General features: G+C 49.0%; 1 protein-coding gene across 2 annotated transcripts in view; it reads left to right on the forward strand.

Moving 5' to 3' along the window:
- The first annotated feature begins 835 nt into the window (after positions 1–835).
- SMARCB1 (SWI/SNF related BAF chromatin remodeling complex subunit B1) overlaps positions 836–22,322 on the forward strand; it is a 32,905-nt gene continuing 11,418 nt past the window's right edge. Inside the window, exons 1-6 of one of the 2 annotated variants that reach the window (XM_014850555.3) lie at positions 836–1,132; positions 4,237–4,375; positions 6,041–6,170; positions 9,554–9,691; positions 11,738–11,865; positions 19,312–19,478. In XM_014850555.3, coding sequence (XP_014706041.1) covers positions 1,040–1,132; positions 4,237–4,375; positions 6,041–6,170; positions 9,554–9,691; positions 11,738–11,865; positions 19,312–19,478 — 795 coding nt within the window. In that variant the 5' untranslated portion in view covers positions 836–1,039. The remainder of the gene's footprint in view (positions 1,133–4,236; positions 4,376–6,040; positions 6,171–9,553; positions 9,692–11,737; positions 11,866–19,311; positions 19,479–22,322) is intronic. The other variant, XM_014850556.3, reaches the window with a different exon arrangement.

The following is a 22,322-nucleotide window of genomic DNA, read 5'->3' on the forward strand; positions in this document are numbered from 1 at the left end:
ATCCGATCACACCTCATCCCAGCCACCATCCTGAAATACTGTTGCCCACGGCTGTTGGGACACAGAGCAAAACTCATGGTTGCCACGGCCAACCCTTCCTAACTCTGGAGTGTCTCCTTGCGCGCCGCCCAGCCCAGCATGTATCTTCTTCACAGTGGCACCTCTCACAGCTGCAATTCTATTAGACTGGAACCATATGAACTTGTCAGCAGGGGGCGGTTTCTGACCTGCTGCCCTGCTCACCTGGATACATGGATCACGGTGCTCTGATGCTTTGTTAGCATGGGTCACCGCTCCAGGCTCTAAGCGCCTGGGGCAGGGCTGGCCAGTGTCACCGCACAGCTGGGTTGTAGGCACAAAGCACAGTTAGGGCAGGAATGAAGTTCCCTCCCCTCCAGCACTCATCTGGTGCACCAGCCAGACCAAATACTACCTGGGCCTTGGAATCCTGCCAAGCCCACGCAGTGTCATCATCCCGCCCATCCCCACAGCCGCAGGAACAGCTGTGAGCTCGGAACTGCGGTATCGGTTCGGCTCCTAGGAGCCCTCTCATCTACTCAGCTGCACTGCCTTCCTGGGTGGGGAAACTGAGGCAAGGATGGCTCGGGCCTCCCGGGGCCTTCAGGCCTCATTTCATTCCTCTTCCACTGGGCTGACTGCCAGTCCCAGCTGTGAGACTGCGAAAGCCTCCGCCTGAGTCAGGGCCTCGGTTACTATTCCTGTCCGTGAGAAGTTTTCCTCGGTACCTCCACTTGGGAGGCGGCCTGAGAAGAGACACGGGTCCTGGCTCCTTTAAGGGGCCCGCGAGCGCGCGCCCCGGTCTTTTGTTTGGGCTGCGGCGGCGCGCGCGTCAGCGTCAACGCCCGCGCGTGCGCACTGAGGGCGGCCTGTTCGTCGTCGGTGTCTGAAGCTGAGGAGCTCGGCGGCGGCGCGAGCCCCCGGCCCGGCGCGTCCTTTGCCTCCCGGCGTCCGCTCCCCTCGGCTCGGGGCGCCCTCTCGATCTCGCAGCCCGGCCTCGGCCCCCTGCCTCGTCGCCGCAATGATGATGATGGCGCTGAGCAAGACCTTCGGGCAGAAGCCCGTCAAGTTCCAGCTGGAGGACGACGGCGAGTTCTACATGATCGGCTCTGAGGTAGCCGCGGCGCCTCCTCGCGCTTCCCGGCCCCAGGCCGGCGGGAGCCTCGGGGCGGGCCTGCGCGCCGGGAACGCGCGTCTCCATTCATCGCGGCGGGAGGGCGCGCGCACGCGGACGCTGGGGGCGTGGCCTGGCGGGGGCGTGGTCGGCGGGCCCCGCCCCGCGCCCTCGGCGCTCGCGGTTTGCTTACCCATGTCGCGGGGGTGGGGACACGCCCCGCTGCCGGGACCCGGGCTCCCCGGGGGCGGTGGTTCCCGCTGAGTTGGTACAGTTCGGGTTAGGCCCTGGGCGCTTCTGGGGGGCATGTTGGGAATCTCACACGCGCCCCTCCTCCATTGCTACCTCTGGGACCCTGAAATCGCGGGCTGGGAACGTAGGCTTAATGAGGGCTCCTCTCACGTGTTATTGCCTTTGAGGTGGATTTTGAGGAAGGTGTTCTGACCTTTCTTTAGCGGTGAGGAAACAGGTCGGGAGGAGGATGCTTGCTTTTGGTTTGATAAGGCCCCAGGCCGTGAGGCAGCTCTATCAGCAATTCCGGAGCAGTTGCCACTTTGGATATCTTGAACTTAGAATTACTAGGAGGGAAAGATCCTGAAGATCTTTAAACTTTAACTGGAAGTCACAGCACTTGGTTGAATCAGCTGGACGACTGACTTTAGGAACACCGTACAACTCGTCCTTCACTGGGAGTTTGTACTCAGCATATTAAGTTTTTCCAGATTGCCTCAAACTAGCCCTTTCTGGTCTAAGGGGAGCCCTCAGATAGTGCATATTCTTTAAGAAAAAAAAATGTGCCAGTGCAATTCAGATGTGTGTGTCTCGCGTAAGGAGAAGAGTGGATCCTGGGGAGCTACAGCAGGTACAGCCTGCCAGGGCGCCTCTCCCTGTGGCAGTTGTCAGTATCAGACACCAGCATCTCATTACTGTTTTTACAGTTCCTGGTTCTTTCTTCACAGTCGAACATAATGTGAGTGAATTAAGCCCTGTGATGGTCACACTGAGCTGTGCTGGGTCCTGTGCTGGGGCAGTGGAGCCAGTGCCTGTCCATCGCCATAGCTCAGATGGTCCTCACTGGCTGGTGGGCACCTGCCTAAATGCAGGATGGGAGTGTCAGTTTGTGATATTGGGCAGCTTGTTTAAAGAAACCTTTACCTGATCTAGTGGGCAGGAAGAGCAGCCAGATTGGCCTTGACTCAGTGGGAGGCACTTTTAAAAAGTAAGCGTTCATTGATTAGGCGGAGCAAATGGAGAAGCAGCCTGTGGCCTTATGGGAAGGACATTGGGAGGCCTGCTTCCAGCCTGCTTTGCGTCCGAGTCATTTGTTCACGTGTATAATGAGATGTTTAGATTGAATGGTCTCTAAGATCTTCCCTATAACACATTTTAGTTTCTAGAAAGCTAACTACAGTCTTCTCTTTCAGCCCTCCTGAGGAGAACAGTTGTCCTGAGCCCCAGTCCGTAGAGACCCAGAGGAGAGAGGGGAGAGGTGGTTTGCTCTCTCAGGCCTGGCTTAACAAACGTCAGACATTTGGAGGTCTGGGAAGGGTTCAGGATCAGAGTGCTGTCTGTGTTATCCAGGAGCTCCTGTGACAGCATTGGGTGTGTGGCCACCAGGCCCCTTCCCCTTGGAAAACAAGCACCGTATTCAGAGAGGTGGGCCGGCAGTAGCAACACACTCAGTGCCCCCATGCCACATCTGCACAGTGGCCTTGGGAGGGTGTCTGCAGTCATGGGGAATGTGTGTCACTCTTCTCTGCCATCTGCAGGCAGCTATATTCCCCAAGCCAGAGTCACAGAGGTGAGAGAACGTGAAGAAATGCCCGGGTCCACCCCTTCATTCTACATTTGGGAAACTTGGGTCCAGAGAGGGCCAAGGCTGGTTCTGGGAAAAACCAGGAAGGCAAGCCCTGGTCTCCTAAGTTCCAAAGGATTCTAGGGAAGGGCCTAGGAGTCCTGGAGCCCTGTGGGACCTACAAGGTAGTGGGGGCGATATTGTCAGTGTCTTTGCGGAAACCTAACGGAAACGATACATTTGCTTTTGGATGGTAATGACACTCAAGCCAAATAATGTGCAGGTGTCTGTACCTGTTGTGTGGAGCATGAGTCACTGGCTGTGGCCACCTTTTGTCACACTGTTCAGCAGTTCTGGTTGCCAGTATAAATCTTGGATTCATGAGAAATGGAGAGATATTTTTATTTAATAAATATACTATGCTGGCTAGGTAAATGGGAAGATAACAGAAGTGGTCCTGCATGGGGTGAAGTTCGGAGTTGCTGAACATTTGACAGATGAGTAAGGAGACCCAGAAAAGGAAAGTGATTCGCAGTCACAGATGGAGCCAGCACCTGGCACCCAGTCCACTGGCTGTCCCTGCCATGCGACTTAAGTGGGCATTTTAAAAAAGTCTGTGAAACAATGGGATTTCTTTATAAAGACTTTAGGATTAGATTCCTTTTCATTAAGGAAGTCATACTTTATTTGGTGCAAGCAAACTGAAGCTGTTGTTTGGGCCAGTAATGATTTATGTAGCAAGCTGGTGATTGCTGATAATGCTTTTTAAACTCTGGAAAATTCCTTTGGTATCCCTGGTTTGAGTTTTGTTACTAAACAAAGCAACAGGGGCCATGGGGGAAATTATTCTGCATCTGTTTAAAATTAAAAGACCTTTCTGGTGTTTATTACATTGTAAAAATATCAAAGTCTTGTTCTTAAGAAAAAAGAAAGTCAAGGAGGCCTTATATTTCTAGAAAGTGCCAGAAATCACAGTGCCAAAATCAAAATCCCCGGGAGCTTCTCGGTGAGCTCTGGGGGCTTCTTGGTCAGCCCTGGGGGCCTGCCTCCTGAGCGTCTTGTCGTGTAATCAGGATGTGGATGTTATTAGCCCTGCCTGGAGGGGCAGATGCGGGCCAGATGTGCACTGCTCTTGAACCCTTGATGTCAGCAGAATGTGTTTTTATCGCTGTCTGTGAAAGCCTGGCGCCTGGGGGCCAACTCAAGGCCTGTTTTTCCATCACTTGATCTGGCAGACCTCTGCACCAGGACCCTCCCCTTCCGCTTTGAGATGTGACCCTCATAATGAGCCTTCTTGCTTTACTCATAGGTGGGAAACTACCTCCGTATGTTCCGAGGTTCTCTGTACAAGAGATACCCCTCACTCTGGAGGCGACTAGCCACTGTGGAGGAGAGGAAGAAAATAGTTGCATCGTCACATGGTAAAAAAACAAAACCTAACACTAAGGGTGCGTCTCACGAGGGTTTGTAAACCTGTTTCAAAACCACTCGCTTATGTCATGAAGATAAAACGTTTTCACTCCAGAGTGTCTTCACTGCAGCCCTGACCTTAGGGAGGCAGAGAGCATCCTGGGGGTGGGCTGGCCCCGGAGCATGCGTGCAGCGAGTGCAGCGAAAGAGAAATCGGCCCCAGGGAGCCTTTGACAATATGTCATGTGTTTTCAGTGGGGACAGTTGGGTGGCGGGGACGGAGCTGTGACAGTAGCAGGTGCTGTGAAGACATGTTGGTCTCAAAACGTTTTAGGAATGCTGTGATGCTCTGCCATCTGCCGCGGGCGTGTCGCCGTAGTCACCCTCCATGTAGCCCGAGCGGCGGGTGGTGGCCCCAGCTCCCACTCCCCTCTGGGGCTTTCACCGCTTTGCTTCCCTGAGCACCTCCATCCTGTTCATTCTGGCAGCCAGTGTGCTCGAGCTCATGTGCATGTGGCTGCTCATCGTGCCTGCGGTGTCCCTGGGGCTCGTCGGGGAGCCGCCGACGCTGGAGAAGCTCGTGTGCTCCAGTGTGGCAGCTCTGTGCAGGGTGCAGGATGCTCTTCGGACACTGAGGCTCCATTGGGAGGGTTTCCCGGTACCTTTGGCTTTGGACACAGCGCAATGTTTGGCAGGTGGCGAAACTGCTTCCCACTTGCAATGGTGCCTTGTAGACAGCTGCCCGGGCCTGGGTGAGACCCACCCTGAAGCCCTGTGCGCGTGTGCGTGTGTGTGCTTTGCAGTCTGTCCTGTCTGGTGGTGTCTGTAGGTGCTGCTATGGAATTGTCCACTGTGGGCACAGTAGTGTTCTTTTAATGCAGGAGCCAGAGCTTCTTTTTTATCTGCTGCTGTAACATTTCCACTCACTTGCTTAAAGAGTCTCCTTTTTGTCTTCCCTCCACCCCAGTGGAGCGCTAGTCACTAACGCATTGAGTTCCAGCTTCGCTTTCCCCTCTGCAAGCCGCCAGTGAACTCTCGGTGACGCTCCTGCCTCACGCTGTGGAGCCACCTTCCCCCTAACTGATTTGTTTCTCCAGGAGAAGCCAGGCTGGACCTGCAGACAGGTAGCAGCTCTTGCCCGAGGTTCCCTAGAAGAGCTGTGGGTCGAGTTGCCCAGAATCTGTCCTGCTTCCCAGACAGCAAGTGTCGCCTGGCGCAGAGCCAGGAGTTCATGTTCCGTGTGAAGCAGCTTTTTCCAACTCTCTGGGCTCTTGTTTTAAAAGACAAGTAGTTGCCATCTTTCATTCCATCTCTCCACTTTGCTTCATGTCATGGATTGCAGTGGTGTCAGACCTCTTCCCACGGGGGTGTTACTCCAGAGCCTTCCTGCTCTCCTGAGAGGCCCTATTGGCTGTGCTGCGCTGTAGCTGCTGCTGCCCTGTGCACTTGCTCTGTGCCCGGAGCCCGTGCTCCCGGGACAGATTTGTCCAAGGAAATCCTCAGAGTGTGTTTCCCCAGTAGGACCTTTAAACCAAGCGCTCAGTCCAGATTGCCCTGTTGGAAGAGGCCAGCATTGAGCTGTAGTGAGGTTGACACCTGCTTTCCCACCTCAGCATGTGAGGACCTCGATGTGCTGCATCTACTGGCTGCTGCTGCCCGCTGCCCCACCAGCAGGGTGACCGCAGCAGCATCTCTGCTTACAGATCATGGGTACACGACCCTGGCCACCAGCGTGACTCTGTTAAAAGCCTCAGAGGTGGAAGAGATTCTGGATGGCAACGATGAGAAGTACAAGGCAGTGTCCATCAGCACGGAGCCCCCCACCTACCTCAGGTAACACAGGGCCAGGGTGAGCTCTGGGGCACCCACAGGTATTTTCCTCATACTCCAGGTCTGGTTGGGGAAAAGTTGAACCGAAGTACTTTAAAACACTTTACCCACTGTGCTTACAAATCATCTTAGCCAGCTTCCTGAGTTTCTTGTGTATCTTTGGAATTTCTAAGAAACATAAGCCAGGTCCTGGCTTGTGGAGAGTTGTTAGGAATGTTTTGAAAGTGGGACTAATGTGTCAGAAAAATTAGTGGCCCAGATAAGCTCAGAAGAGAAACAAACAATAGATTTGAATGTATAAACCTAGAACCTTTAAAAGAGTATTTACAGTAATTAAATTTAATTACAGTAATTAATTTAATTACAATAATTAAATAGGTAAGTAATTGCGAAGTTGCTGTGTCGTAGAAAGAGTCTGTTCATTCAGATTTATAAGAAAAATTTGGATACTCCAATAAATAGATGAGTAAAGGGTGGGTGGTCCACACTGAAAGTACAAGGAGTGAACACACTACAGGGAATAATGTTTGTCCTTATGAGTGATTTGAAAAATTCAAAGTAAAAAAATAAATAATTAACGTCATAGAGAATTGAGCAAGGAGCAACAAAGCTGGCACGCTCACGCACACTCCATGGGCAGGGTCTTTTTGTAGAGCAGTATGAGCTCAAATATTTTTTTTTGTTCTCTGGGCCATTAATTTCACCCCTGGGAATTTGTCCCAGAAAAATAATTTAAAAGAACAATAACAAGAAATGTTATATGTACAGAGATGCTCTTGATAGCTTTGTGAATAATAATGGGAAATATGGAGCCACTTGAGTGTGTCCGGCCTTAGGGAAAGACTGAGTGAGTGAAGACGCAGCCGCTTGAATAGACCAGGCGGTCCCCCCATACGGCATAGTTAAGTGGACTCTCAGCAACCCGAAACACGGTTCATATGAGTGCGATGTGCAGCATACCCCCGTTATGCTTTCAGCTCTGAAGAAAATATACGTTTATATGCACAAACCCTGGGAGCACTAAGGAGGAAAAAAAGAGGGTTATTGTTCAGAGTGATGTGGTTATGGAAAATCGTTTCTTTCCAGATGTTGTTTTTAGAATTGCCCCCCAGAAAAAGGTGGCACCCATCCAACCTGGCCAGTGTTACAGATGTGTGCTCTGCAGATTTCCTTCTCCCTGAGGGATGTGGTAAGAATAGAAGGATGGCTAGACTTCACCAGGGAAGTCACAGAAGGAAATTGTGTACATATGGATGGGACTTTCAAGTCTGCACACACCAGCCAAGAACCTCTTCTGGGGCAGTAAACACTTTCTTGATGATTGTGTCATATGAGGAACAGCTGAGGGAGTGGGAGCCTGTTACCCAGAGGTCAGAACTCTAGGGGTGGAGGGTGGAGGTTTGAAGGAAGCCATTTTGGTGGGCTCCACACTGAGGAAGCACCTTCCACTGCCCAGTTAGCCTCATAGGAGGACTGGCACCTCCCCTCCCTGTCATTGGGCAGGTCAGCGGAGGCTGGATGTCCCCTCGGGGCTCTCCGGCAGACCTCCTTGCTGTGGAAGGAAAGTTTAACTCCTTGGAAGGTTGAATCAGATTCTTGGATTCTGTGTATGGCTGTGTCATCATGCTCAAGGTGTCTGTGACAAACTTGCATTGTCCACTTAAGAAAGCTACCAGACAGGAGGTCTCGGCAGAGCAGCGCAGGCCTGGAAATGAGCAAGGTCGCTGCTAACATAGGACAGGATTTTTGGGGAAAGGGAGGCTCCTTAGTGCAGCCTCTAGGAGGCATTCCAATCAGAAAGAGGTGGTGGTCTCGACCTGTGGTTCCCAAATGCAGGCCCAGCTGCTCCTGGCCTCGCCCATGGGAGTTGTAAAGAATCTCTGTTCCTGGCCCCGCCCCAGCGCTGGGAGCCACTTGATCTGGGCAGTGCACAGGAATTTACTACTTAAAATTTTATGCTTTGAGTGAGTCTGTGTGACCAGGAGTAGAAACCACTGGCCAGATAGGCTGTGGTGGCGACCCCCATCTTGCTGCCCCAGCTCTCTTAGCCCTGCCCAGATGAGTTCCACAGCCCTGTTTTTCTCTATCTCTGCTATAAGGTAAAGGCTGGTCATAAGGTCAGAGCCAGACCTGGGTATGGGCCACTATCTTGATAGAGTCCTGGCCACATCTGGTCTTGTGAATCCCTCCTTGCCCCCACCCTCAGTCAAGGGCTGCCCCTGGCCCTGAGCCTCAGGGAAAGTGGCCCAAGCGCTAGAAGACAAAAGAGTGAAAGGGCCAGGCAGGTCGTGGCCACGCCTCTGCCTGGCCCCCCCCCCCCGCCCCCCCACTCCATGGGAAGGGCAAGGGCCCCTGGGAAGGTATTGTGTAGCAGCAGAAAGCCCAGCAGTTGTCACATCCTCTGAACTGCAGCCTGCAGTTGCTGAATGCAGGAGATGCGGTGCCGGTGTTGGGTGTAAAGGTGACTTACACATGGTTGGTGCCCTCACCTCGCTCACAGCCTCACTCCAGAAGGCAGCTCTGGGATGGTAAAGGGGCGCGCAGAGCATTGTGGGAACCCGAGCACTCTCATCTGTCAAACCCGGCCCCGGAGCCTCAGTTTAAAGTAGCTTTTGATATATTCCTCGTGGTAAAAGCAACCTGTAATTTGGAGAGAAGAATGAGCCCTTTATGGACATGGGCTATTTGAATTACTTTGAGTGCCACTTTCTGAAAGTTTTTGCTAACCTATCTTCTCACTCTCCTGGTCTGGAAGCCTGGAGGCCAGAAGCGCTGCCTAGTCCCTCTCAGGCCCGCACGTCTAAAAGAACAGTCTGATCGTATCTCTCCCTGCTTCAGCCCCGGGGGCACTCAGCCCCTGCTGAGTACAGCCGGTTCCTCAGCACCAGCCCCTGGAATCGGACTCTCTCTGTGTCTCCAGTCCCAGCCCCTGCCGAGCCTGCACCCTGCTGCCTCTTCCCTGCTGCCGTCTGTGCTCCTCCTGAGCTGCCCTCCGCCCCTCCATCCCCCGCAGTGAACCCGCCTCAGTGCTTGAGGTTCCAGTCCAGGGTCCGCTCCTCTGGGAAGCCTCCTCGTGCCCCCTCCTTACAGAAGGAACAGGGCTTCTGTGGAGTCCTGCCTAGCATGACGTGTGTTGCCTTGTGGCTCGTGCACTTGGCTGGGGACTGCTTTGCCGTGTCTGGGCATCCTTCCCCTCCCCAGGTGTCTCCAAGTGGGTGCCGTGGGAGCCGAGGGAATAGACTTGCAGAGTCTGGGGTGCACAGAGGTCCCCATCGGGGTCTGGAGCCCAGCAGGGGCGCATTGGGCATCCACTGACCACGACTTGATGCCTGGCGGGCTGTATCAGGCTCAGAGACCCAGCGGAGGGATTTCCCATTTCTCCCTAGGGAACAGAAAGCCAAGAGGAACAGCCAGTGGGTGCCAACCCTGCCCAACAGCTCCCACCATCTGGACGCTGTGCCCTGCTCCACGACTATCAACAGGAACCGCATGGGCCGGGACAAGAAGAGAACCTTCCCTCTCTGGTGAGCACACCATTCCGCCCCAGTCCTCAAACACGGTTTAGTCTCCTCCTCCCAGGAAAGACACTCTGCCTCTGTGCCCCAAGATGCTACGCTGCCCCCCCTTGAAGCGATTTGACTTGGGCTTCCAGTGCGACCAGTCTCCGGCTCACCCCAGCCCCGGCTCTGCCTGCTTCCATCTCGCTGCTCTCCCCTCCTTTCCCCGGCACCACAAGTAGTGTTCCTGGAGGCGCAGTCCTTGGACCTCTTCTTGCGGTTCCAGATGCCATCCTGCTGTGACTCCTGCTGCATTAGTTCCCTGTGGCTGCCACAACAAATCACCACCAACTGGGTGATTTTAAACAACACATGTATTCTCTCACAGTTCTGGAGGCCAGGAGTTTCATTGCGCCAAAATCAAGGTGCTGGCTGGGCCACAGTCCCTTTGGAGGCTCTTGGGGAGCATCCAGTCCTGCCTCTTCCAGCCAGCAGGCCGCCAGCATTCCTTGGCTTGCGGCTGCATCCCCAACCTCTGCCTCCTGGTCACACAGCTCCTCATCTGTCTGTGAAATCTCCCTCCGTCTCTCTCTTAGGAGTACACTTGTGAAATTCAGGGCTGGCTCACCTAACCACCTCCTCTCAAGATCCTTACTTAATCACATCTGCTAAGTCCCCTCCCCCTTTTTGTTGCCATATAAGGTGATTCATGCTCACCTGTTCCAGGGATTAGGACAAAGATAGCTTTTGGGGAACATTTTTCCAGCTCCCACCCCCACCTTCATCTCTACAGCCCGGCCTCGCCCTTAGACACCATCCTCAGGTCTCTGTCACACGCTGCCTGCGCACTTCTCCATCCCGAGGTGCAGTTATCCCCTCCTTCCCTTGCTCAGGCCCGAACCCTGGAACTCTTACTCCTCCTCACGCCGTGAAGTGGATCTCTGCAGGTCCTACCTGCTCAGCCTTCCGAGTGTCGGGAATTGGAGCACCTTTGGCTGGCTCCTTGTCAGGCCTGGGCCCTTTCACCCAGGGCGACTGAGCCACTCCTGCACGCAGGTCCTCCTGACGCCCTGTCACAGACATCGGGGGCCGGCGTCCTGGCGGTGTCCCCGCTTCCTGGCTGCCTCTCCCACCGCCTTATGCCTCACTCACTCTACCTCAGGCATATTGGCGCCCTTACTACATTTAAAGCTGCCCAGAAGCTTCTGCCCTTGCAGTTTCCTCTGCTGAAAGCTCCCTGCTTGCCAGTATCTGCTTGCCTCACCCTGTCTTCCCTCCTTCTCCCTTCTTTCCCTTCTTCCTCCTCCTCTCCCACCTTTTTCTTCCTTCCTATCTCTGTTTGAATGTCACTTTCTCGGGGCTGCCACTCCTGCCCCTTTCCCTGGTGTGCCTGTCTGTCACGTGGTATGTTTGCTCTCTGTTCGCCAAGCTCTGTGGGAGCAGTTCACAGCCCTCTCTGTATCCTGCAGACACCCTTAGGTTTCTCTGGCCTCCACATCCCCTTGTGCCCCGTCTCTTCCCTCTTTGTCTTCCTAAGATACAGATGTGACAACATAAAGCCCTTGCTCATCCTCCCGGGGCTCCCTCAGGGTAGAAGCTGGATTCTGGAGCCTGAGATGGAGAACTGTCGGCTCCTGGGTACCCCGTGGCTTCCCAGTGCCCCTGCGCTGCCCCCATCGAGTCTGCACTCCCCCTTCAGGGCGCTGGTTGCTGCCACCTCAGCAGCTTCTCAGTGCTCCTGCCCCTCGGTCTTGCTCAGGTCTTTCCTCCCCACAGCTTTCCATGGAAGTCCTGCCCACTTGGGGGATTAAATCTCCCCTCCTTCGGAGTCCATATAGGTCTTGTCCTGCTACCCGAGTCAGCTGCTCCCTCTCCCTTCCCTGTGTGTCCATGAAGCATGGCCTCTAGCCCTGTGGTCCTGAGACTCCTGCTGGCCTTGTCTCTGCTGACTCTGCACTTAGTTGACAAGTCCCAATGAGAAGTGGGCTTTCCCCCTCTGGCCAGCAGAGAGGGAGGCCCTCAGCATGGGGACCCAAGGCACCCCTTGGTGACTGTGCTACACTTCACTTCCAGCTTTGATGACCACGACCCAGCTGTGATCCACGAGAATGCGTCCCAGCCTGAGGTGCTGGTCCCCATCCGACTGGACATGGAGATCGATGGGCAGAAGCTGCGGGACGCCTTTACCTGGAACATGAATGGTATGTGGGCGGTCGGGCTCTGCATGGCCCAGACCTGGCTGTTGGGCGAATAGTTCCCTTTCCCATCAGGTGGATCCTGGACTCTGAATACAACATTCAGAGTATTGTGACAAAGATTGGAGGGTGTGGACTCTGGGTTCAGATCCTGCTTCTGCCACTGTTTCCTGTGGGTTGGGTACATGAGCCTTGGGCTCCTTTCTCCCCTGGTGAGTGTGGGTGGCTCAGGCCTAGCATGTGGGCTGCTGGTCCACAGAGCTCGATGATGACCTCAATGCTGCTCAGACCAGTTCATCCTGGCCCTCAGTTCATCCTGACCTCCCCTTCAGCCCCATCCATCTTCCCTGCTAGTTCACAATGCTGCGTGTGCACGCTCGCCTCTGTCATCCCCTTGGCCGGGAGGCCTTCCCACGCGCTCTCCGTTTTTCCCCTCCCGTCCTCGCTCTTTTTTAAGTCTTGGGTCAGATGCCCGCTCTTGCCCAACTCCCAGAGTCCCAGCGTGACTCTGCAGATGTGGAAGAGACAGGGCAGGAGGAGCTGTCCACCAGAGCCTTTGGTCCTCATCCCATCTGCGAAGGAGGGTTACATGTGGATTTGTTTCTTTCTTGTTTTTTTCCTGCATCTTTCAGACTTTTCACAGCAAACATTATTTGTATTCAGACCAAAAAAACAGTGAATGTCATTTTCGAATGAATAAAAGTTTAGAATCACCAGAATCTCACCATCCTAATAATAGTTTCAGTTTTGCATTGTCCCTTCAAGTCGCTTCTGCATGCAAACATGTTTAAAATAGTTGTAATTATAGCACAAATATAATTTTATTTTTCTTCACTTATAGGTATCTTTCTGGTTTCTTTGGTTTCATAATTGGTGCAGAATTTTCTGTTGAGTTGTGGTGCCCTAGTTTGCTAAAACTCCATCCTGCTGTTAGACGTTTCCATGGCAGAGAACATATTTGCTTACAAAAGTTTTTCTCCCAGAGGGGATTTCCTCAGGGAGGAATGCATGTGGTTGTTGAGACATGGTTGCCTCGAGCAGGTGCAGTGCACTGGTGACACCCTGGCACAGGGCCAGGACAGCTCACAGAAGCCAGGCCATCACCAGTGCTGTGCATCATCTTTTACACTGTTCCTTGCTTATCCCAGCTGGCCTGCGTTATAGTTATTTGTTAATTCATCTCTCTCTCTTCATTGCAACCACTTGAGGTCAGGGTCCTTGTCTTTTTTTTTTTTTTTTTTTTGAGGAAGATTAGCCCTGAGCTTGCATCTGCTGCCAGTCCTCCTCTTTTTGCTGAGGAAGACTGGCCCTGAGCTAACATCCATGCCCATCTTCCTCTAACCAGGGTCCCTAGAGACGGAACAATGGGCCAGTGGGGGCATGGCTTGCCAAGCAGTGCCATGTCCGCACCCGAGATCTGAACCAGTGAACCCTGGGCTGCTGAGAAGCAGAACGTGCGCACTTAACCACTGCGCCACTGAGCTGGCCCCAGGGTCCTTGTTTTTAATTGCTGCTTTTCTTATAGCACTTAGCTTAGAAGCTGGCCCAACATAGGAACTTAGGTTCAGATTGCATCTGTACATGTATTGTCTTGTTCCTTTGTTTCAACGACATGTGGAAAGCTCCTACTGTTTGTTTATACCCCCACCCTGTTTCAGAAGGGATGTAAGGCAGCTTATGGAGGGACGCTCAGTATAAAAGAGTAAAGCAAAGGAAGAAGGAGTGGTTAGGAATAACTGGATACAAGGGAAAATGAAACTAGGAGACATAAAATGAAGCCAGTGCTCTGGTCCACGCTCACAATTCAGTAGGTGTACCTTGCTAGGAGATGGGCATGGCTGTCAGCCCTTCAGAACCAGGCAGAGAGAGACATGATAAGCAGTTCTCAGTGTGGTCAAGATTAGCAGCCGCTGGTGGCTCAGAAGAAGCAGAATTGCACGTAGTATTTAAATCTGAGAGAACCGTTTCCTGTGGCTGTCATGAAGAGGACACAGTATAATGTAATGAAGACCAGCGTCCGTTCGTGAACTCCACTGTGAGTTTCTCCAGGTTCTTCCTCAGGAGTCCTCATGTAACATACCGTATCCCACTAAATGGAATTTAGTACAAACACTTGGAGAACCAAAATAGTGTTGTTCTGCAAACCCTTCTTTAGCCCAGCATGGCATTTAGGGTGTCTAAGAGCTATAATGCTTAACTGGTGGATAGGAGGCCACACCCCTGCCATGGTAGTTGAAAGAGCACATTCAAAATTGCTGTTGATTTGCTGGCTTTCTTTTTAGTTGTGTCTCGTTTACTTTGAAAGTAACCTTAAAGGTGGACATGAGAGTCTTTATCACAGAAGGATTAAAAATGTGAAGCAGCACCAGTTGAGCAGCATGAACGAGCTGTATGTCCTTCAGGGCGTCCTTCGTAACCAGGATTTGGCTGCGACAAGCTTTTGGTAGGCATCATTTAATCCTGAGTTCGAGGTTATGTCCTTTGAGAAGGACGTGAAAGGGAGCTTATCAGAGTTGCTGGTGAAGTATGGCATCATCTGCCTCAGTAGTCAGCCTCCTGGGGGAGTGTTGAAGTCCTCCAGAGAGGATGAGCTGCCAAAGCAGAACACCTGCCTACATAGACACCACCTTGGCCCCGAAGAGGGAGGAGAGGATCCCAGGGCAGTGCCATGAACTGCCTCAGGAAAACGTATGGAATCTGCTCCTGCACACGGTAAAGGAGTGATCGGGGCCCTCAGGGTCTGCACCACAGGGCATGGCTACAGCAAGCAGCCTGTAGAGGTTGGTTTCCATCTGATCACTTTGGATGCTTAAAAAAACCCACATAACAGATTCAAGAAGATGAGCGAACCTCAACAGGATAAACCCAAAGAAATCCGTGCCAAGACACATCATAATTTAACTTCTGAGAACTAAACATACAGGAAAAATGTTGAGAGCAGCCAGAGAAAAATGACACCTTATCTACAGGGAAAGACTAGAGTGACACCCGGTTTCTCATCGGAAACCGTGAAGGCCTGAGGAAGTGGCATAGTGTTTTTCAAGCACTGAAAGAAAAGAACTGACAATTCAGAGTCCTTCACCCAGTGAAAATACCCTTCAGGAATGAAGGGGCTCTCTTTCTCAGATGAAGGCAAACTGTCACTTGTACACTTAACATAAAAGAATGGCTAAAAGAAGGAAATGATAAAAGAAGAAACTTTGGAACACCAAGAAGGAAGAAGATGATAAGCAAACATAGAGGTAAAAACAATGACTTTCCTTCCCAAGTTTTCTAAATTATGTTTGACAGTTGAAGCCAAAATTATGACATTGTCTAATGTGGTTCTAAATGTATGTAGAGGAAATGTTTAAGACACTTATACTATAAATGGAGGAGGATGAAGGGACGTACAGAGAGGTAATGTTTCTGTACTTCACTTGAATTGGTAAAGTGAAGGAACCAGTAGACTGATAAGTTATATATATATATATAACATAATAGGCAGAGGAACACTTAAAAATGCTATGCAAAGAGATGTGCTCAGAAATACTGTAGATAAATCAAAATGGAATCCCAAAAAATGTTCAAGTAGCCCACAGTAAGGCAGGAAAACGAAAATAGAAAACAAAAATAAAATGGCAGACTTGGCCCTGATGTCAGTAATTGCCAGTTAGAAAACAGAGGTTGGCAGAGTAGATTTAAAAAATGATCCAATAATGTGTTATCTACAAGAAACTCATTTCAAGTATGATGATATAGGTAGGTTGAAAATAAAAATATAGAAAAAGATGTATTATGCAAATATTAATCAAAGGAAAGCAGGAGTGGCAATATTAGTATCAGATAAACAGACTTAAGAATAAAGAAAATTACCAGAGATAGAGAGGGCATAAAATAATGATAAAAGAGTCGATCCACCAAGAAGACATAGCAATCCTAAATGTATGTGCACGAAACAACACAGCTGGAAAATACGTGAAACAAAATTGATAGAACTAAAGGGAGAAATAGTCAAATCTACAGTTATGTTGGAGACTTCACCATCCCTCTCAACAACTGATAGAACAGCTAGACAGAAAATCAGCAAGATGATATAAGAACCCAGCAACACCATCAACCAGTGGAATCTGATTGGCATTTATAGAACACTCCACCCAACTCAGGAGAATGCACATTCTTTTTAAGTCCCTCTGGAACAAATACCATATAAACATATCATAGCTTATAAAACAAACCTCAGCAAATTTAAAAGAATTGAAATCGTAGAGTGTGTGTTCTTCAACCAAAATGGACTCAAATAGTTGTAAACTAAACAACATACTTCTAAACCATAGTTCAAAGAGGAAATCTAAAGTGAAATTAAAGTAATACACATGGATCTGGATGAAAATACAGCATGTCAAAACTTGTAGGATACAGCTAAAGTGGTGCAGACAGGGTAATTTATAGCACCAATGCATATATTGGAAAAGAGGGGAAGTCTTGGATCAATACTCTAAGCTCCCACCTCAAAAACCAAGAAAAAGAAGAGCAAAATGAAACCAAAGCAAGCAGAGGACAAGACATAATAAAGAACAGAAATCAGTGAGACTGAAAACAGAAAGTAATAGAGAAAATTAATGAAATAGCTGGTACTTTGGAAAAAATCAGTAAAATCGACAAACCTCTAGAAAGACTGACAGCAAAAGAGAGAAATACAAATTACCAAATTCAGAAATGAAATAGGGGCTTATCATCACAGACCCTGCAGATTTCAAAAGGAAGAGAGTACTACGAACAACTCTACACACATAAATTTGACAAGTCAGGCAAAATGGATCAATTCCTTGCAAAACTCAAGCTACCACAACTCACCCAGTATCAAATAGATAGTTTGAATTGCCCTATAACTATTAAAGGACATTGGATTCATAATTTAAAACCTCCCAAAAAGGAAATCTCCAGGCCCAGGTGGATATTGGGAGAATTCTGCTAACCATTTGAAGAAGAATTAACGCCAATTCTATGCAGTCTCTTCCAGAAAATAGAAGAGAACACACTGCCGATTTATTTTATAAAGCTAGTATTACCTAATGCCAAAGCAAATACAAAGGAAGCAAACTAGAGACCAGTATCCCTAATGATCGTAGAAGCATAAATCCTTAACAAAAACAGAATTCAGCCATCTATAAAAGAATTATACACCATGATCTAAGTGGGGTTTATTCCAGGAATGCAAGGCTGGTTCAGTATTTGAAAATCAGTCAGTGTAATCCACCATATTAACAGACTAAAGAAGAAAAATCGCCTGACCGTGGCAATTGGTGCAGAAACAGCATTTAACAAAATTCAACACTCGTTCTTGATAAAAACTCTCAGAAAAATGGGAATAGAATAGAGGGAAACTTCTTCAACTTGATAGAGAACATCTATAAAATATCCTATAGCTAGCATTATATTTAATGGTGAAAGGCCAAACGCTTTCTCCCTAAGGTCGGGGACAAGGCCAGGATGTCTGCTCTCACTACTCTTATTCAGGATAGTGCTGAGAGTACTAGCCAGTGCAATAAGGCAAGAAAATGAAATAAAAGACATATGGGTCAGAAAGGACGAAATAAAACTGTCTCTGTAGATGATCTGATTGTCTACATAGAAAATCTCAAGAGATCAACAACAACAAAAAAGAAACTTCTAGTATTAACCGAGTTCAGCAAGGTCATGGGATAACAAGATGAACATGCAAAAATCAGTTATATTTCTGTATACAATTAGTGAACACGTGGACACTGAAATTAAAAATATATTACCATTTTTAGTGACTCAACAAAAAAGAAATACGTAGGTGTAAATCAAACATGTACTTGTAAATCAAACAAGGCTCGTATGGCAAAACTGCAAAACACTGATGAAAGTGATTAAAGAAGATCTAAATAAATGGACGGACATACCATGTTCATGGAGTAGAATATTCAAGATACCAGTTCACCCTAAATTGATATGCAAGTTTAATGCCATTGCTGTGAAAAATCCCAGCAAGATTTTTTGTAGATATAGACAAAATTATTCTAAAATTGATATGGAAAGGCAAAGGAACTAGAATAGCTAAAGCAATGTTGAAAAAGAAGAAGAAAGTGGGAGGAATCAGTCTCCCCCATCTCAAGCCTGCTGTACGGTTACAGTAACCAAGCTGCATGTTAATCTACAATTATCTCAAACTAAAAAGGTTAATTTTTAAAAATGCTCTGAATAACATACTCATAGAGTGCTTAGCCTGAACACTTTAGCTTTGTGCTTTATGAGTTACTGATCATGGGCTGGCTGAGTGTTGGGGTCTGTCCTGATGGTGCTGTTAGCATGGCTGTATGGCTGCTCTCTGGCCTTCCTTCTGGGCTACTGAGGAAATGGTGGGGTCGGTTGTCTGTTGAGCAGACCTGGTTGTTTTTTTGAGGAAGATTAACCCTGAGCTAACGTCTGCCACCAATCCTCCTCTTTTTGCTGAGGAAGACTGGCCCTGAGCTAACAGCCGTGCCCATCTTCCTCTGTTTTATATGTGGGACCCCTGTCACAGCATGGCTTGACAAGTGGTGCATAGATCCATACCCAGGATCCAAACTGGCGAACCCTGGGCCGCTGAAGTGGAATGTGTGAACATAACCATGTGCCACTGGGCTGGTCCCCAGCAGACCTGATTCTCGATGCCAGAATCACACCATGTGCTTGTGAGGGAATTCATTCTTGGCTTCCTCTTATCTGTGGCTAATCCCAGTGTGTCATGTGGTCGTATTAAATTTTGGGTTGTAAGAACAGGGCAGAAGGAGGAGAAAACGTTTGACCACATAGGATCTTGTTGTAATCTGGCCAGTTGCAGACGGTCCCTGCAAGCTCATGCCTGGTGCAGTTACCTTTCCAGGATCCCGGATTCGTACACACCTTCAAACTTGTCACCATCTTGAGTGCATGCCCACAGAGTCAGAATCTGAGGGCAAGTCCATAAAAAGCCACAAGCAGGCTAATATTATCTTGGAGGGATTTCTGTACTAAGGAAAGTGAGGTGAGGAAGTGGTGGATGGACATGCATCTGTTCTATCCTCTGCTAGGACACTGACCTCAAAGTGGCTTATCCGGGAGGAACCTGTGTTAGTTGCCAGGGCTGCTCTAACAAAGTACTGCAGATGCATTGGCTTAAACCACAGAAATTTATTTCCTGCCAGTTTTGGAGGCTAGAAGTCTGAGATCAAGGTGTTGGCAAGTGTGGAGGAGGAGGAGGTGTGTGTGGAATGAGGACCAGAATGAGGATGCCCATCCTGTGCTTCCTCTCCCATCCATGTCCAGGGAGGGCCACCCTTAGTTCTCCTGCCATCCTCATCTTCATCCTCATCTTTGTCCGGGAGGTTTGGCAGAGGGGAAGGGGTGGGGGGAGGCAAGGCCTGACTATGGTGAGATTAGGCCCTGTAATGAGTCAGCAATCCCTGCCCTCTCTCCTGATTTCAGAGAAGTTGATGACCCCTGAGATGTTTTCAGAAATCCTCTGTGATGACCTGGATTTGAACCCACTAACATTCGTGCCAGCCATCGCCTCTGCCATCAGGCAGCAGATCGAGTCCTACCCGACAGACAGCATCCTGGAGGACCAGTCAGACCAGCGTGTCATCATCAAGGTAGGCTGCTCCTTGCCCTATGCTGGGGCCTTCCTTGTCCTGGCCCGGGGGCGGGGGGGGCGCAGGTCACAGCGTACTGGGGTACACTGAGGCCTTGGCAGAAATCTGTCTTTAGGGTTTGTGTTGCAGGATGGGGCTTTTGCAAAGCCGTCCTTCAAGGCAACACATGGCTCTGCTCACCCCAGACAGGGTGTGGGCTGACTTCTCTGAGTAAGGTATCACATTCTGGGTGCATTCAGGGGGTGCTACCGGGTCACTGCCAGGCATGAGCTGAGCCTGGGTGGTACAGAGGAGATAAGTCCAGCCAATAGGCAGAGCAGGGAGGCCCGCAGTAAGATGAGCACACTGCCACACTCTTCCCATGAGCTGGGCTGAGCCCAACACACCCCGCACTGTCTCAGTAACCTGCTGTAGTCCTGGGGGAAGGTGCTACCTTCCCAGCTGTGTTACAGGTGAAGAGGTGGGCACATGGAGAGGTGAGGTCACCTGCCCCAGACTCCCCAGCTTAGAAGTGGTGGAGCTGGGATATGGGCTAGGCCTGCCTGCTTCAGAGCCTCCTCTGTGTGAGGTGGTGTTATCTCATTGTGGTTTTGACTTGCATTCCTTGTTGATTAGTGACTTGAATATCTTTTCATATGTTTATTGGCCATTTGTATTTCTTCTTCTTTCTTGTTTTTTTTTTTTTTTTTGCTGGTAAAGTTGTGCCCTGAGCTAACATCTGTTGCCTGTCGTCCTCTTTTTTATTTTTTTAAGGAAGATTAGCCCTGAGCTAACTACTGCCAGTCCTCCTCTTTTTGCTGAGGAAGCCTGGCCCTGAGCTAACATCCGTGCCCATCTTCCTCTACTTTATATGTGGGACACCTACCACAGCATGGCGTGCCAAGTGGTGCCATGTCCACACCCAGGATCCGAACCGGCGAACCCCAGGCCGCCTAGAAGCAGAATGTGTGAACTTAACCGCTGTGCCACTAGGCTGGCCCTGTCATCCTCTTTTTGCTTGAGGAAGATTCACCCTGAGCTAACATCTGTGCCAATCTTCCTCTGTTTTGCACGTAGGACACCACCACAGCATGGCTGTCGATGAGTGGTGTAGGTCCACACCCAGGATCCGAAACCGCAAACCTGAGCCACCAAAGCAGAGCACGCCAAACTTAACCACTAGGCTACAGGGCCAGCCCTGCTGAATTTCTTCTTTAGACAAATGTCTATTCAAGTCCTTTGCCCATTTTTAAATCAGGTTTTTGTTCTCTTGTTTTGAGTTTTACGAGTTCTCTATATCTTCTGGATATCAACCCCTTATCAGATGTGTGATTTGTGAGTATATTCTCCCATTCTGTGGGTTGCCTTTTTATTCTGTTGATAGTGTCCTTTGATGCATAGAACTTTTTAATTTTGGTGAAGTCCAGTTTGTCTATTTTTTCACTTGTTGCCTTTGCCTTTGGTGTCATATCCAAGAAATGATTGCCAAATCCAGTGTCATAAAGCTTTTGCCCTGTGTTTTTCTCTGAGAGTTTTAAATTAATGCCTTTGATCTATTTTAAGTTAATTTTTGTATATAGTGTGAGGTAAAGGTCCAACTTCATTCTTTTGCATGTGGATATCCTGTTTTCTGACCACCATTTGTTTAAAAGACTGTCCCCTCCGCATTGAATGGTCTTGGCACCCTTGCCTAAAATTGTTGGACCATATATGTGAGGGTTTATTTCTGGGCACTGTATTCTGGGCTCTGGACTGTCTTTATCTCAGTCCTGTTTTGATTACTGTAGCTTTGTGCTAAGTTTGAAATTAGGAAATGTGAGGCTTCCAACTTTGTTCTGCTTTTTCTTTTCTTTTTTTTTTTAAATATGTGTTTTTTGTTTTTTTTTTTAAAGATTGGTACTTGAGCTAGCAACTGTTGCCAATCTTTTCCTTTTTTTCCTCCTGCTTTTTTCTCCCCAAATCCCCCCAGTACCTAGTTGTATATTTCAGTTGTGGGTCCTTCTAGTTGTGGCATGTGGGATGCCACCTCAGCGTGGCCTGATGAGCGGTGCCATGTCCGTGCCCAGGACCCCAACCAGCAAAACCCTGGGCCGCTGCAGCGGGACGTGCGAACTTAAACACTTGGCCACGGGGCCGGCCCCATGTTCTGCTTTTTCAAGATTGTTTGACTGTTCAGGGTGCCTTAGATTCCATACGAATTTTAGGATGGATTTTTTTCTATTTCTGCAAAAAACATTATTGGAATTTTGCTAGGGATTACATTAAATATGTAGATTGCTTTGCGTAGTCTTGACATTTTAAGTCTTCTAATACATGAACATAGGATGTCTTTCCATTTCTTTATGCCTTCTTTAATTTCTTTCAGCAATGTTTTGTAGTTTTCATCGTGCAAGTGTTTCACCTCCTTGGTTAAGTTAATTCCTAAGTATTTTATTCTTTTTGATGCTATTGTAAATTGAATTGTTTGCTTAATTTCCTTTTCAGGTTGTTCATTGTTAGCATATAGAAATGCAGCTGATTTGTGTGTTGACTTTGCGTCCTGCTACTTTGCTGAATTTATTAGTTCTAATAGTTTTTTGGTGTAATTTTTAAGGGTTTCCTCCATATAAGATCATATCATCTGTGAACAGAGATAACTTCACTTCCTTTCCAATTTGGATGTCTTTTATTCTTTTTCTTGCCTAATTGGTCTGGGTATAAATTCCAATATGATAGTGAATAGAAGAGGCAAGAGCAGGCATCCTTGTCTAGTTCCTGATCTTGGAGGGAAAGCTCTCAGTCTTTAACCACTGAGTATGATATTTGCTGTGGGTTTTTCATATGTGGATTTTGTTATGTTGAAGTAATTTCTTTTTATTCCTAGTT

Source organism: Equus asinus, chromosome 8 (genome assembly GCF_041296235.1).
Source record: "Equus asinus isolate D_3611 breed Donkey chromosome 8, EquAss-T2T_v2, whole genome shotgun sequence".
Classification (NCBI taxonomy): domain Eukaryota; kingdom Metazoa; phylum Chordata; class Mammalia; order Perissodactyla; family Equidae; genus Equus; species Equus asinus.